The 17,854-nt window shown below is 35.5% G+C and overlaps 1 protein-coding gene across 2 annotated transcripts in view; it reads right to left on the bottom strand.

The window, feature by feature from the left end:
* LOC117394620 (cullin-1) overlaps positions 1-17,854 on the bottom strand; it is a 48,364-nt gene that overhangs the window by 9,877 nt on the left and 20,633 nt on the right. The window contains exons 4-12 of one of the 2 annotated variants that reach the window (XM_033992972.3): positions 17,609-17,776; positions 17,294-17,344; positions 14,628-14,718; positions 13,545-13,708; positions 13,068-13,230; positions 11,378-11,508; positions 4,498-4,605; positions 4,166-4,272; positions 1,225-1,273 (exon numbers count right to left, since the gene is read on the bottom strand). In XM_033992972.3, coding sequence (XP_033848863.1) covers positions 1,225-1,273; positions 4,166-4,272; positions 4,498-4,605; positions 11,378-11,508; positions 13,068-13,230; positions 13,545-13,708; positions 14,628-14,718; positions 17,294-17,344; positions 17,609-17,776 — 1,032 coding nt within the window. Of the gene's footprint in view, positions 1-1,224; positions 1,274-4,165; positions 4,273-4,497; positions 4,606-11,365; positions 11,509-13,067; positions 13,231-13,544; positions 13,709-14,627; positions 14,719-17,293; positions 17,345-17,608; positions 17,777-17,854 lie in introns of both variants that reach the window. The other variant, XM_033992971.3, reaches the window with a different exon arrangement.

Consider the following 17,854-nt stretch of genomic DNA (forward strand, 5'->3'; position numbering starts at 1 on the left):
GCAGGTTAGGCAGGGTCTCACGATGGCTGGACCAGAACAAGGCAGAAACAAGACTTTGGGTATTTCATATTTTATTTGTAAACACCAACTATTTCAAATAGTTGAAATATTTAAATATATATGCTTGAATAAATCTATTTTGTTTTTAAATATTCAAATATTAATTGCACAATGTCAAATATTATTTGAAAATATTTAAATATATGTAAGTTATTTGAAAAAAATAAATAAATAATAATAAAATATATATATATATATATATATATATATATATTTTATATATATATATATATATATATATATATATATATATATATATATATATATATATATATATATATTTTATATATATATATATATATATATATATATATATATATATATATATATATATATATATATATATATATATAAAATCTCTTCAACTATTCCCAAATAGTTAATGAATAAATCAAAAACCTAATTATTACCCTAAATGTATAATTATGTACCAAGTCTTGCAATTACCACATAGTGGTTGAGTAGGATTTCTAAAAAGGAAAATGCTAAACATGTTCAATAACTTCAAAAGTCCATTAAACCAGTGGTTAAAGATATTTCATTGTTTTCAAATACTTACCCACTGAAATAAAATTTTCAAATATTTCAATTAATTGATCAAATTAAATCTAATTGAAATTGAGCCATTTCCAAAAGATAACTGAGTGGTTAACAAGGACAAGGCTTAACCTGCTTAGAACTCAGGACAATAATTAGGCTGCTGTTACAGTTACATATTTATGAAGAGTTAAAGTGTTTCAATGTATTTCAACTACTTTACTCATATTTAAATATTTTCAAATAATAGTTACTTTCACAATCTGTATTTAATTATTTTCAAATAAGTTACTTTTCACAAGCCATATTTATAACTATATTTATCCCAGGTCTGGTACAGATGCCATGAGTTTTAGTGTCATCACAAGAGCACTGCAAACTGTACACTGTGGGTGCAAGATGGTTTAAAACCTGATAGGACTATCACAACTAAGCATATAAAAGTTACAAAATCAGACTTCAGAAATATTCACAGTAAACAAGTAGACTGACAATTGCATATAGTAAGCTCCCCTTAATAAAAGGAAACATATCTTCTTGGAACTCATTTCAAAACATTGTTTCCACTTTATTTTCTACAATTTCTAAAATAAAAAACAAACAAAGGATGGTTGACATAAAACGTACCACTTGATTCAGGGTATCTTCCAGCTCGGCTTCTTCTGGGTTCTTGGAGCTATAAAAAAACACAACAATCATTGTTGCATTTATATGCCACCATCAAAAAACAGTACTACTTGAAAGCATTTGGCATATGTGCCAATTTCCCCAGAAATAGCAGCATAGGTTATATCAGTCAAGGTGAAAAGGAAAAATCTGGAGAGCACCAGATGTTTTAATTTTTGAGTTACATACCTGGAGGGATTATATTTCAGTGATAATGCCCCATACAATTATGATCAAAGAACAACAGATTTGAACAGATAAGCTGCATACCTGCCATTTTTACACATTAAAAAAAAAAAATCAGAAACACGCACTTAATAAAAATGTAATGTGTAAAAATATGCATAGCAATTTTGCTGCACAGCTTGTCTGCCTCCCCTCCCACCTTCCCTACAACTTCCACTAACATCTACATCTCCCAGAATACAAGGTCTTCAGTTACTAGGAAACTGTACACATGAAAAAACCAACCCAACAAACATTATCCACTGGCTACTGCAACCTAAGGATATCTAACAAAGTCAGCGCAAAAATATGAGCGATCCCAAAGTCACTTGTGAGCCACTGTTACACTCAAAACCTTTGGACAAGCCCGGATTTATGTTCAAATGGATGAGCAGAAGTATAGGGATACAACACATCACAATGAGCAAGCAAGAACTGGCTTTCAGAGGGCAAGGTGAAGGCACCAATTCCTCAAATAGAGGTAATTATGTGGAATTACTTTCTCTGATACTTTCTACAACAGCATGTTAAGCAAATCACTTGTCAATAGCAACAGTATTTTGGATACCTCTAACAAGATTCAGAATGACTTAATCTCTTTGGTGTCTCAGGTTTTGATAGATGCAATAAAAAGGAGTACAGGAAGCCAAGTACATAGCTGTAATAGGAAACGCATGTGAATGAACGGCTGTTCTGTGAAAATGTGTTTAATAAAATAAAAAAAATAAAAAAATAATAATAATAATAATAATAATAATAATAATAATAATAATAATAATAATAATAATAAAGGCTTTAAAAAAGACTAAATTCCCATTGGGCTTTTTTTTTTATTCTACTGATTTAGAAGTACTTATTAAAAATGTGGATGGGTTAATCTACCAATTAATCAGCTACTGCCCACAGAAATGTTTAATCGAGTGACAGCCCTTGTATAGATAGATAGATAGATAGATAGATAGATAGATAGATAGATAGATAGATACACGCAGTTGTAGTCAAAAGTTTACATATCCCAATGGAAATTTATAATTTCTAGAGACTTCTCAAACAGAATTTTGGGAAAAATCTTTTGTAGCAAAAGTTTTGCTTTTGTGGAGGAGGGAAAAAAAAAGTTACAAGAAATAGGTCTACAATTATTTACTTCAGCAAATTTTTTTGCAAAACTCAGAAAATGCTAATTCAAAAGTATTCATATCCTTTGATGCTATGATAGTATTGTCTACAAGGTGCTAGAAATGTCAATATGATAATGCAAAATCTAGTTTTAGTCTAGAAAATGCTGGATTGTAGGTGAACAATCTTAGAGAGTTAAAAGGGTTTTGGATGAGGCAGCAGTGTGGAGTATTGGTTAAGGCTCTGGACTCTTGACTGGAGGGTCATGGGTTCAATCCCACGTGGGGGATACTGCTGCTGTACCCTTGAGCAAGGTACTTTACTGCATAAATGGTTAATTGTATGTAAAAATAATGTAATTGTAAAAGTGTATGCAGTTTTATTTTTTTACTGGCAGATGGCAGCAGTCCCTAAGAAATGTGCTTGACAAGACTGGGTCGTCGGTATATATTCAGCCGAGAGTGAAAAACTGATGTCTGCGTATCTACAGAGAATAAAACTAGGCGATTTCTTTATTTATTTGTGGGTTTTACAGGCTGTAAAGAAGCCTTGTCAGATTTGGTACTGGTCAAAATGACCTATTTATTTATTATACCTACACTTCACAGATAATTCATGTAACAGGGCCAGAAACTGGGGAAGATACTGTATATGACGTGACTGAAAATTTGCGACACAAGTTTTCTGATCTATATGTGCTAAAGACATTAGCATTGATGAGGGTTTGAAGTGCATCTGCTTTGAAATCTATCACACAAAAAATAATTTCTAAAAAGTGATATGCCTGCACAAGTATGATAATGTTATTATAATGCTGCCATTGTAAAAAAATGTGTTACTAATACTTATATAATGCTGCCACTGGAAAAAAAATATGTTATGTTGTGATCTATGTTATAATGCTACAATTGTAAACACATTGTTATTTAAGTTGTATTAAAAAAAATATAGCAAACTTTTTGAAAACTGTCCAAATTGCTTATTTGAGGGCTAAGAATGAAATATGCAAAAAAAAATAAAAACTTTAACATGGAAATTGCCAAAATAAATGGGCAGCTGGGTGGTTAAGACCATATTTGTTAGAATCAGATTTCTGAAAATTAGACCGTGACTTTAGGTGGACTGCATTTTTTTTAAATCAAGAGTTGGCATAAAACTGAATTCCAAAAGCCTGGTGCTTAAATCTTTTTTTTTTTTTTTTTTGGCAATTTAAAACAAACATACTGGCATCTATTAGATTGCTTAAAAGAAGCATTTAGCAGATGATTTTATCCAAAGCAACTTACAGAAACTAGGGGGTGAATTAGTCTGCTGCCGAGTAACTTACAATAGGACCTCGGTTTTACATCTCATCCGAAGGACAGAGCACAAGGAGGTTAAGTGACTTGCTCAGTGTCACACACAGTGAGTCAGTGGCTGAGCTGAGAGTGAAATAGGAACCTCCTGGTAACAAGCCCCTTTCTTTAGCCACTGGACCACCAAGCCTCCTAATACCATAGAAACTGACAAAGCTTTAAATCAAACTTCTCTGCAGCCAAACTGCACCCTGCACAAGGTTTACCTTTTCTTTAATAGGGAGTCACAGTATCTTGCCAAGAGCTCGGGGGATTTGCTTGATGACTGAGCCATCTTTGTCACTGCATTGTTGTTAATGAATCTACCACAAGCCTGCACAAAAAGTAGGAGAGGGGGTCAAATTATTTCACTCAAGTGCACAAGAAGTAGCCCTGTGATAGCCAAGGCAAGGCATTCTAGAGCAGATTTTTTTTTCTGCTGGGTATTCCAAAACAAATGCATAGCTGGATTTCAATGAAAATACAGAATATTTGTGCACTGTAATAACATTATTTGGTTTTGACACAGTCTCCAGGGTTTTTTTTTAGGGTTACTTACCTTGTCTAGTGCAGCCACAAAACCAGCATCATTGTTGAATGCCGACATTACTAGTGCATTGTACTTCTTATGAACATCCAAAATAGTCTGTACATACATTTTGGGATCCTGCAAAACAAGAAAAAAAACATATGTAAAGGTTACATATTCATAGTTAGATAATATACCATTTGGGAATTGCTACATTTGCAGTAGTGTAAACTACCAGGATTAAAAGATGACCATTACATGTTATTGATCTGTGGACATCTAATGATACCAGCTGACGGATCAACTATCCACTCACCCCTGCAAAGTACAGTTACTGCTGGAAAAGGTTCATTAGCAAAGCCATGAGGAACCTGGTACACCAATAAACTATTCAATAGAAATACCTTTTTTATAAGAAACAACAAATACCATATTTCCACTGGGGCTGTTAGTTTCCATCAGCAGCGAGAGCAAACCGGTCTAAATTGTGACTAATTTCACTAGCAGGTAACTATTGCAGACGTGAAGAAATGTATAAATGGAAATTATACAAAAATATTATTCAGGCGATATTTGACTTTTGTGTAATGTCCAGTTGTAGATTGAATTTTAGATTGCAACTTATACTGCAGAGGCCGTAAATGGAAGTCTTAGTTTGACATTGGCAAGTTAACGAGACTGGTTTCAAGGAAATGCAGCATTAGGTATATTCCAGGTCCTTAAGCCTTTAAAGTTGACAACTTTCATTTCCCCTTACAAAAATGTGCAAATTGCACTCTGGTGTAAAAGGCTGTGATAAATAGGGTCCATGTTCTTTTGTCAAGTTTAAAAACATTGGTGCCAGTGCAAAAAACCAAAACATCTTCAGCCACAGCATTTCGGTGCTGTGCATTTGCTTGAAGACCCTGGAAATGATCACAGACTCTGCTGCATTGACTCTCAGTTGCCTGCATGTTAGCGACAAGCACTGTTTGGTGCTAGCCATGAAGAGGCTTGCCTGGACTTTTCCTAAACAGTTAGTATCCTGTAAGAGAAAGTAGACAACAGCAGTTGAGAAATCAAAGCCCAGTGCTTGAACAGCATAATTTACACCCGACGTTGACATCAATTATCATGCAAATTCTAACCAAGATCATAGCTCATTATCAAGTTAAAATGCTTAAAAAAAAAAAAAAAAAAAAAAAATCCCTCACAGTAACAGTTTAAAGGAACAATAAGTCCTCTTTTATAGCACATGGTATAAAAAAAAACTCATTCAAACAAATCCTGATGTTTTAAGACAAAAAAACAGTGATAAACATGTTTGATAAAAACAGTGGCATTTAAATATAGCACCTTCCAATTTTCATATTCCTGCCGTCACTAACCTTTGCCTTGTTTTGTGTAGAATCTGACAAATTTCCAGTGTAAACATAACGGTAAATTAAGAAAAAAATTACATACATACATACTTACATACATACATACATACATAAATAAATAAATAAAACGGTCCAAAGAAGAAAAAAAAAACAAGGTTGGAAAACTACATTAAACATTATGGCCTATTCACATGGAAATGTATATATTTTTTAAATTTACTGTTACAATTTATGAATTACGTGGCCCAGCTTCTGCTAGCGGAAGCAGCAGTCCCTTCCAGTGTGCCACGGCTGCACTTCACTTTTTTTAGCTCCCCTAAATCTCTTGTTTAGAAAGATACAGGGTGTGAGTAGCCGTCTGCCGTATGGATGCGTTCATTGGCTGTTGAGTGACAGGCAGGAGATCGAGATAAGGGTTGAAGTTGATACGTTCCACAGGCGAACAGGATTTATTTACATATCAAGTCAAAAACACTGAACAGCTCCCGTGACACTACCAGCAATGGCAGCATACGAAGCACATACAACACAGTGTTGATCATGGCGGACAAACGGTTAGGGCGGACATGTGACGGGCAGATACGTGACAGATTACTGTGTATATATATGCAATAAGGCCCAACAGGCCGGCCGTATAAACCTCCAACCCTTGAGATGTCCGTATATTCAACGTATACAGACACCCTAAAGGGCCTTATTGCATTTATAATTCAGGTCAAACAGTGGATTTGATGGGGAAGGCGACTTACAGAGACTAGGGTGTGTGAACTATGCATCAGCTGCAGAGTCACTTACAATTACGTCTCACCCGAAAGACAGAGCACAAGGAGGTTAAGTGACTTGCTCAGGGTCACACAATGAGTCAGTGGCTGAGGTGAGATTTGAACCGGGGACCTCCTGGTTACAAGCCCTTTTCTTTAACCACTGGACCACACACAGCCTCCTCCCATTTATAACTTTGAACTACACACGAAGTTAAGCTGAGTAAATTAATTGGTCCCGCTTTATTTTAAGGGCCTTTATTTTTGTTTATTAACTGTTAACAAACAGCTAATAAACATGTTAATGTACATTATTTATTTTCTGTTAACTGTTAGTAAATATATAATAGGTCAGCAAAAACTGAAAACAGTTTTATTCGAACATGCAAAAGAAAGTACATCATTTTTATATTGTGGATATTGCCATTGAAAAGATGCACCAGGGGGTGGAGTTGAGACAGCACAAGTTATTTTGTTTCCCTGCCACCGACAGTGCAGACACACTGTTTGAGCAGAACAGACAGGAGAAATAAAAATAAATACAACAACGTCTCAGACCAATATAAGGGTGCCCAAATAATTCTGTCAAAGTATTAAATTCATTTTTGCATGTTATTTTTCATTTTATGCACGGTGTGTAATAATGTGTTGTTTTATTATAAAGCCGAATCTCTACTTTAATTTATATATTTCAATAGAACAATTAGAAATGATAGAAACCACTTTCTTAGTGGTATTGCTTTTTTTTTTTTTTTTTTTTTTGTCTGCGACTGATATTTGTTTGTTTTCAAAAAGTATTAAAAGCCAGAACGCAGGCAAAGACAGCATAGCAGCAGAGGCAGGGGGCATGACCCCTGTGTGTGTGCCTTTATTTTACAGCAAGACATTACAATATGTAACATGTTAAAGTAGAAAATATCACAAGAGTAAAGAATAAGTTGTGTAGGACTTACTTTACCCCAGTGAATTAACTACAAAACAAAGGATGCCAAATAGCAGTTCAAGTTGAACGTTGTTTTGTTTATTCCCAAAATAAATAATATATCAAGTTGACACGCGTTTTATTAACTTTGTACTTTCCATTCCTTGCCGTTGCTGTTTCTTCACAGTAAACAGTGGCCATAGACACATTTTACTTGGGTCTTATTGTAGCTGACAAAGAAAACGAAAACTGAAATTTAACTTTAAATACTTCAAATAAAACAAGCGTGGAAATGGCATTGTAAATTGAAGAGGGACAAAACTCACCATTTTGGTTATCGTTTATATTACATTTCACATAACAGAAAGTCATAACAAACAATATATAATATAGAATCTATAAAAAAATCCCTACACAACATTTCCAGCAAGTTGGGCACTGTTTTAGTGTGCTTTAGTATGGTGTCTTAAATGACCTCTTGTTAAATTCTGACTTGGGTGCACCCTCTCTGTTGCTGTCTTTGAACCTATCAGCTGCCTTCGATACTGTCAAACACTCTATACTCTTGTACAGACTAAAATCTGTTGTCGGAATAGATGGCATTGTTCTTGATTGGTTTGTGTCTTATCTGTTGGGACAAACACAATACATGGATGTTGGATGGTAATTGTGGTGTTCCCCCAGGTCTCAGTTTTGGGTACACTGCTCTTTAACATCTACATGTTGCTCCTGAGTGAGATCATCCATAGACAGTGTTCAGTTTCATTCATACGGAGACGACACACAGCTATATCTGAAATTGATACTAACATTTCTTCTGCTATATTAGTGCTTATCAAGTGTCTTGCAGACACTGAATCTTGGATGTCTGCTAATTTTTTGCAGCTAAATGCTAGTAAAACTGAACTTTTAAATGACAACTAACCCCATTCTGTTGGTACACAAGATACAGGTATCGTAACTGCATTTGCTGCAAGTTTTGCAAAAGCAGGAAAGATGTTGGAATAGTTCTCAGTAAAACCCTTGCAGGCCTCATCCATGGTCTTAAAACCATGATTTTTAGCATGTGTTTTACTTGTCCAAATTCTTGCCTCACAGTGTCAACAGGTAAGATGCTCTGATGATTACTGAGTTGCTGTAATACCAGGGATGTGGGCAGTGCTATATGGGATACTGAAATACACTTTGCATTGCATAAAACTACTTCGTAATATAATCAAAATTATTGGATAAGGATGCAAAGGGGATCTGTGGTCTTTCAGATCTGCGTTTTAGAAACACACTGCTGTTATTTTTGGCCGTTTTATTAAAATGTCCTGCATATAACGTAGAATTCTGTGTAAACGCGACCTCTGGGGATGGCACCCTACAAAACTTCTAACAAAATCTGCATTCATTCATTTGAACTACCCCCCCTGCCCGAGTAAAAATGAAGAAAAACAACAGAGATCGTTCCAAAAGTTGTACCACTGGTTAGAAGTATAAAGCATCCCGGCAATGTCAGTGAGCAGGTATTCAGTTATCCTGGGAACCTTTTAAGCAAGTGCACGTCTGCACATGATAAGGCGCTTTATATAAATCAAAGTTGTTGTTGTTGTTTAAGCGAAGCACTGTAACTGTACATAGTCGTTCGATGTTTCCAGCAACAGGAAAAGTTCAACTCTGTAACTGAAGCTTTTATTAGCTGCTGCCATAATATTTGAATTTACAGCATTATTTATATTTAAAAAAAATAAAAAAAAAAAATTGCCTAATGTTGGCATTTCAAATTGTGCTGTAGTAGTAATTCAAAATCTACATAAATAACTATTGAAACATCATGCTGGAAATGCTGTATAATAATGTGAAATTAAAATGCAACACAAATTTTCTTTACCTGGACAAGAGAAAAAAGAGGAGCATTACACCATAACCAATTAATAATCTAAAATGTCCAGCATGCTCAACTACAAAACAAACTTTGCTCTCCAATGAATATGAATTAGACTTAGCACCAATACAGCACCACTGTTAGAGGGCATTACTGCCTGGTAGTTGACGTACCGTTAAAATATTTACTACAAACTATCGTGCAATGCTATGAAATAAAGAAAAACTACCCACCCCACCCCTAATCTGTGTTCTTGATTAATTTATAAAACACAGGTCCAGGACAAGACAAAATCTAAAATATGTTATATTCTTATTCCTATTCAGAAACAATGCCTGTCTCTATCTTTGTACAGTGGGATCCTCCAATCTGTCTCTCATTGCTGTTCAGTAAATTCAGAAAGTATGAAAAAGGGGTTGCTACAAGAATTAAAAAAAAAAAAAAAAAAACAGTAACTGGAAACTTATAAAAAAAAAATAATAATAATAATTACACCGGAGATGTAGCGCAATCTTCTCAACTAATTATTTCTCTAACCATGACATAAAATATAGGTTCCTAGGTCGTATTAGTTACGCAGCTGCTTAAGCTTGATGTTGAGAGACAAAAAAAAACAGGATTGCCATGACAACATTACAAAACCCATAGCAACAAGCTGCGCAGGGATCCAGTATGCTGCCATAACATGTAATGTAATATGGAGATGTACTGGGATTTAATATTATCCGAAAAATGTTTCCTGTTGACCCCCTGCAGCAATCACAAACAGAGTAAAGAAAAAAATGAAACAAAAATACGAAGTGTACTGTACACAAAATCCTCAGTTAATTGCATATGACCCAGCTGAACAGAGGCACTAGACCAGACAGCTATAGGGGTCAGGTGAGTATCACAGCTTGCTATGCTGACCGGCAGATACAATGTGGCTTTTAATACTCATTTGAATTTATGAGGCAGATTGTTCTGTTCCACTGTACAGAAAAGGTCCTACCACTATACAACCAATTTGATGTTACTTTGAGGCGTTTCTCAGAATACAGTACATCCCAGCATATTTTAACAGAATGAGACCCCGAGAAGCAGAGCTGGTTACACCTTTACTGTTTCTTTCACATCTAGACATTTGACATCTTGTCAAAATCTTGGTCAATGAAGTCTGTTTCATTACCATATAATACACTACTTTTAAATGTAATTTATTGTTTTTAACTGGCCATTCAGGTTGTTACAGTTAAACTTATGAGCAGTACATAGTTTCAAAAACAGATGAAGCCCCACCCATCTTTAATTTAGCCCACATATAGGGATAATGGCTACACTAAAATGGATGATAAAAGTTTAAATCCAGTCTATGTATCCTTCACAGAAAGAGTGGCATACATGTATTTAACATTGATTACATTCATTTGACGATATATAAAAGTGTAATTAACAAAGTTCAGTTTGTCTCTAGAATTTTGGATTGATCCTAGTCTTGTTCATCTACATCACAGCTGTCCATCCTTTTTGGCTAAAACAGCCATATCAAGAACTAGGGAGTTTTTACATAGCTCCCATCCCTTCCCATCTTTAGAAACCACAGAAAGAACAATACAGTTGATATAAAAGGAAACATTAAGCTCGCTTCACGAAGCCCACAGGAGTTGTAATGCAGTATGTTTGCAGTCCAGTCGCCTAGTTCAGTGGTTCTCAAGCCAAAATGTTTGATGCCCGCAGAGTGTGACGTAAAGCTAAAACACCAGGCAGAGTCATTGTGACTGTATTAAGGCTGGCCAATGACAGTAACAAAGTAAAGCAGTAGGAGGATTTAGAATACAAACCCAAACCATGACAACAGGTGACAGATGATAAGTTTTGCTGGGGTCACACACAATTACCCTGCTGGCAGCACATGAGAAGCACTGACCTAGATGGGTGCGAGCCAGACACACCCACAAGTTGTAAAATAAAGAAAGAAATAATCTTACCGACTCTGTACACTTACTGAAGTACTTACATTGAGAGCGGCTTCCCCACACTTCTCAATGGCAGCTAGTCCCTGGTTGTGAATATGTGTCTCAAGAAGTTTCTTCAGCTCTCCCAGACCATCTGTGATTCTGGACACAAGGTTGTACATCCGGCCCAAATCTGGGGGAAGAGAAAGACAAAAATACACAGTGAGTAAAATGTCTTATAATCTCATCTTCAGTGCTTTCATAAAGTCTCTCTTGAAAATTACCAAATAAGCATAAGAAAGGTGCTAAGTGAACCACTCCACGTCCTCCCAGGACATTACCCCTTTGCGGTCCATTGTCGGACTGGGTCCGACATTGCAATTATTCCTCACAGGTCCTTTGTCGGACTGGGTCCGACATCATTATAGCAACGCAAAAAACGGGTTTCTAGTCGTTTTTTCTCTGGAAAAAGCCGAGAAAACCATTCAATTGCCGAGTGGGAGCGACAGGAGCCGAGACAAGTCGGGGGGGGGAGAGGGCGTATCTCATGATTAGTCATACATGGTATCTGGTATCAGATAACGGGGCGGTCGTAAGTAAACAAGTTGGCTGACTGAATCAGCGCACAGAAAACACGGACATTTGCAGAGCTTTTTTGAGATGTTATAGTAATAATGACTTGGATCGCATTATTGAGGAGTTTGGTGATAAAACGAGTGATCAGGAGATGATCGATCGGTATGTACGACTATTATTATTATTATTATTATTTATTTCTTACATAGGTGAAAGCGATAGCGAACGAAAGGGTGGGGCGGGGCTGGAGATGCCTAGTGAGTGCTTTGTTGATATGCAGGGCCATTTAAACCCGTTTGACTGTGGAAAAGAAATACTTTTAAACAGCGCGTCTAAAATTAACTGCGCGTGTGAAAATTAATTAGACCTGACGTGCCTGACGCGCGATTAATAAATGGACCGCAAAGGGTTAAAAAAAAAAAAAAAAAAAGTGAAAAACATAATACAAATGTAACCAGGTAATAAACTAAAAATCAAACCTGAACAAAAACAGGACTGTTGATGCAACTAAAGCTCTCAAACCATTAAATGAGGTCAGAAAACAGACAATCTTTCTTTGGTTTCTGGATTCTGATTTAGCCAAATGATGTATATAATCAATGTCCAGTCCTGCAAAAAGTCATCATATTGGCATTATTTATAGAAGCTGCTGAACATGGCACAGTAAGCACTCATACACATGGGCTAACTATTCTTTTTGTATTCGGGTATTGAAAACCACATGCTAAAGCAACATTTCTATTATTTACCAGAAATAATAAGACAAGGAATTATTTTTCCTACTGCATTGTCACCTACTATTCAATTGTAAATCTGAACATCTGTATTCTACCAAATGTCACTGAAGTATTGAAATCTTTAAAATATCTAGTTTTCACAATTACACCTTTAATATGTCCACGTTGTGACATTGCCAAAAGGAATTTTGAGTCGAGTGGAAGGTGAAGATTGACCCTTCACAAAGCAGCATTTTTGCAGGAGAACAGGAGTATTACAAACATGTAACATTTTCAAAACAAAGTACAGAGTTTTCTAAAAATAAGTGATGTTCGGTTATAGTTTTAGTCATTTAAGAGAATTTGCCAGGCTTTCAGTAGGACACAAGCAATAGCCCTAAAACAGTGGCAGTAAGTAGTGGTATTGATCCAATAAAGTCAAAACTTAATCAAAACTCACCTTCATTTTTGTCAGCGTCTAGCAAGTTCTGGAACTCTGTGTGGAAGATCTCCAGGTGCTTCTCGATCAGCACTTGCTCACACTTTCTCGCCAGCTCATCCTGCGTGCTTTCATGCAGATAGACCTGGACTCGGCGCTGCTCTTCCAGCAAGCGCGCCTCTGCCTGAGAGAACAAGAGAGAAGGGGGGTTGGGGCATTACATTCTACCAGCTGAAGGGCACAGTGGTTACCATTTCTAATCAAACATGGCACCGACCCAGCATGAACACATTTTAAGTGTTCAATGAGGCAGAAAACAGTAAAATATATTTTATTAACATCCTTTATAAAACTAAACAGCTGTTTAACCAAGTTTCACAGGGTATCACACACTTTTTCCAGTTAGATTACAATACAATACATTGACAATATCAGCTCCAGCCAGAAGACACACACAACAGGAGGGTAACAGAGAATAGCAATTAAACCAGCACTTACCTTTTTCATGTACTCTGTGACAGGGTTTTGTTGCAAGAACTCTGTGCTTTCCCTTGTATAGAACCGCTCCGTGTCTGCCAAAAACTGAGACTCAAAGTATTCTTTGTACACGGACAACGTGGGTCCCTTCGCAAAGGCATCGTCCTCATTTAAACCAAGCTCAACTTGAAAAGACAAAAACACACACATTGGGTAACCTTTTGCTAACCTTTCATTAGAGTCGGCACGGTTTTCCATCCTACCCCTACATTGTGCTGCTGAACCTCTTACTTTGATTCTGAAGGTACAAGTTATGTTTTCTTTGCTGAGCAGATAAATTAGTTTACACAGAACTCCATTTTACAGAGATGGACACAAGAGTTACTTCTTTTTTTTTTTTTTCTTAACCAGAATATTTCTATTAACATTTCGGTTTCTATTAACTGAAGGCCAATACATTTAATTTATATAATATATATATATATATATATATATATATATATATATATATATATATATATATATATATATAAAGCTGACTAGAACAAATTTAAGCTTCTCAGACCACTGATGCAAATAGTATGGGTTTGCTTGAACCCTGGATATGTGTTGAGCAACTTGGTAACTAATAATAAGCTGAGATCAACCAAAATGTCTTTCATTCTTCTATTTAGTTCACAGTTGTTGATAAATCGACACCTTCACCAGCAGCTTTGCAGAGATATCAGTTGAAGATTGTGGTGTAACTGCAGGTTGGTAAAAGCTTTCACATTTAGTGCATCCTGGTATCGTCATAAGAATACAATAAAAAAAGCTAACTTTATCAGAGGTAGAGTGCAGGTGTGAAGTGGTGATATATCAACAAATATCTGTTAGGGCAGGGATATTAAGTCTATTGGGCAGGCGTGTCCTTGAGTTTACACATATTTCCATATTAAGATGTCCGAATAAAACAGATCATTCCGGCTTTTCAAAAATCCAAGTTGAAGAATAGGAAACCAATGGAAAAAAAATGCAGCCATAATTCTTACTTGGCTGAGAAATCTCTTTGACACTATGTAAGGAAATGCGTGGAAAAGTGATAAAGTGGATTTAAATACGTACCATAGGACTGGACAACTCCACTGATCAATCTCGTGTTGATGGTTTCTCCATTTCTTTCCTTTTCTATCAGCTTCAATACTGCATTTGTGACCTGTGTATCAAAATAATAATAATAATAATAATAATAATAATAATAATAATAATAATAACAACAACAACACTGTGTAACAATTTTTTTTTTTTTTTGGTTCCTGGGTAGTAAGTGTTATTTCCTAATTGCTTATGCCTCAAAAGTATAGAAAATGGCTATTATTCCCCACAAACTTTGCTTTTGTGACCAGGACAGTGATATTTTGAAATTTACCTATTTTCCAGAACATTCCAGGTAGATTCAGTGCTGAGTAAACTTGGAGTAACTTCTAGAACTTTCTAGAACTTTTCAGTAATATAAATAGTAGTATAAATACAGGGGCCTTAAGCCCACCAGTTCAGTTTAGTTCCAGCTGCCTGTGGATACATATCTGCATTTTTCTGAGATGGCATCAAGAGGCTGCAAGCATCCGGCAGACGCATTTTGCTATGTCTGCGGCCAATTTATCAAGACAAGAGCGAAAAAGTACTCCGTGGAAGCATCTGCTAAGATGTGTGAGGCCTACAAGGCATATTTTGGCATGCCTGTCCGGGATCAAGACAAACACTGGGCACCTCATTTCACCTGCGAGCACTGCAAAAAAACTCTGGAAGGTAAGATGGACAATTGTTGCTCGGAATTTTATGTTATAAAATTTGTTAATTTTTAAAATTGTAAAAGTTTTTAATTTTAAAATGTTTTACAATTTTCAATGTTATTGAAAAAATATATCATATATGAAAAATGTTGCGAGAATCTCTTACACATTAGTCATGGGTGAAATAAATGTATTTTTGTAGGATGGTACAGAGGGGAAAAGACAGCCATGAAGTTCACTATCCCAAGAATTTGGCGGGAACCCACTGACCACTCAAGCTACTGCTACTTCTGCATGGTGGACCCTTCCAAACGTCGGACTGGCAAGAATTTTTGTATTACTTTAGTATAAATACATGTTAATTTGGATTCATATGTTGTTTTTTTCTGACTTTATGGAAACGAAGAGACACAAATTCACCCGTTTTCTCATTGGAAATAGGTAAATTTCAAAATATCACTGTCCTGGTCACAAAAGCAAAGTTTGTGGGGAATAATAGCCATTTTCTAGACTTTTGAGGCATAAGCAATTAGGAAATAACACTTACTACCCAGGAACAAAAATTGTGTTACATAGTGTAATAATAATAATATATATATAGTAGATAAATCTTAAAAGATGACTTAGGTGTTCATTATATGCAAGCTCTTTCATATATTATATAGGAGGGTTTATTATTTGCTTAATAAACAAAACACACAACCATATTATATATATATATATATATATATATATATACACACACACACATACATATATACACACACATACACATATACACACACATACACATATACACACACATACACATATACACACACATACACATACACACACACACATACACACACAACCTTCTATGTTTGCAATAAATTCAAACGTTTTATTTTGTTAGTTATACAATTACATTATCTCCAGCCATTTTAATCAAACATTAATCCTTTTTAAAACTACATTACTAGTTAGTAACACAACAGTAGGTCATTTTAACTTTACTGTTTGTGGTACGACTGTAAGCCTGCTGAATATTATCCCCTATTGAACGATGCCATCTACTTATTTCACAAAGCAATTTAAGCTCAACCGCATTCTTTTTTAAGCAGTTAAAAAAAAAACATTGAATATGTACAGGCAAACATTTTTCTTAAATGAAAAGTAAAAAAATATATATATATATATTCTGCTGTTTACAAAACTGATGCTTTAGCTTAAGTCAGCCTTAATTTGTGCACAACTTGCACGTAAACAAACAAACCTCTTACAGGACTTTTATTTTATTTTATTTTTTTTACTTATTTTAGACTGCGTCAAGTCTTTTTCAGATTAAACAAATCGACCCATTCCATCAAGGTAAGCCATTTGTTTTTATCCATTACAATGTCTCCAAATCTCCTTCAATTAACAGTATGCCTCACTTAGGCAAGAAAACATTTGCGATGTCTGCTTTCTTATTTTCAGATGCATACATGCAGATTTGTTTATTTTGCTCCGGTGTTAAATGTAGGGTCGACTCACCATGTTGTACTTTCTGTTTTGCTTTGGGTGCGGGAGTGTTGATGACATTGGTATGAATGTTCAGTTAACAACGAATTAGGAAAGCGAGTCAAAGACTAACTGCATAACTTTGTTGTTTTAATTGGCCATGATTATTGCACTGGCGCTACAATGAGGGAAACTACAATGCTTATATTTACGTCTGCTTGGCTTGGGAAGTTGGCGGATGGCGGACAGAGGGGTGGCGATATAACGGGTAAAAGTAGCACTGTTTTTATATTGGTGATATTTGTTCAGAGAGAATAGCTGGCGGTATGCGAGGGTGGCGTTATAAAGGGGGGCGGTATAACGCGGGACAACTGTGTGTGTGTGTGTGTGTGTGTGTGTGTATATATATATATATATATATATATATATATATATATATATATATGTGCAGTTTTCAATCATTTAAAAAGAAAACATTTTGATCTTGATTTAAAAGAATTTAGGACGAACACTTACCTGTTTATTTAAAGGTCTAAATAAGCATTCCCTCCATGTCACCAAGGCAAGCTAGAAAAAAAAAAAATATATATATATATAGATATGTATTCATTAACTTGATACATTTAAATATTTCGAAAAAAATGTCTAAATAAAGAGATAAGTTTTAATCAATTACAGATTAATTGAACAACTGCACTAGAAGTTAGCTTTAATATAATACATTTTGTCAGTAAACTGTTACTACAACTCCATATTATGGAACTTACAAGATACTTGAATAACTTTTACTTACAAGCATCAACAGGTCAACTTAATGCAAGAGTATGTTACCGAGTATATTTCGTAGATTCCTTTGCGTCCTTCATCACATTCGCGCCGGACCCAGTGTCGGTTGAGGTAGGCACAGATACCGTTCAATACTTTGCTTGAGAACCTGTAATCTTCCCATTGCTGGGTGTAGAACTTTAGCACACTCTCGTCCATCAGGTCTTCCCCATCCTGTGGCCAGAGAAGAATACAGTGTCATTTCAGAGACTAACAGACTATATTAAAAAGCAGTACTTATGTTTATATTTA

Source organism: Acipenser ruthenus, chromosome 3, assembly GCF_902713425.1.
Source record: "Acipenser ruthenus chromosome 3, fAciRut3.2 maternal haplotype, whole genome shotgun sequence".
In the NCBI taxonomy this organism is placed as follows: domain Eukaryota; kingdom Metazoa; phylum Chordata; class Actinopteri; order Acipenseriformes; family Acipenseridae; genus Acipenser; species Acipenser ruthenus.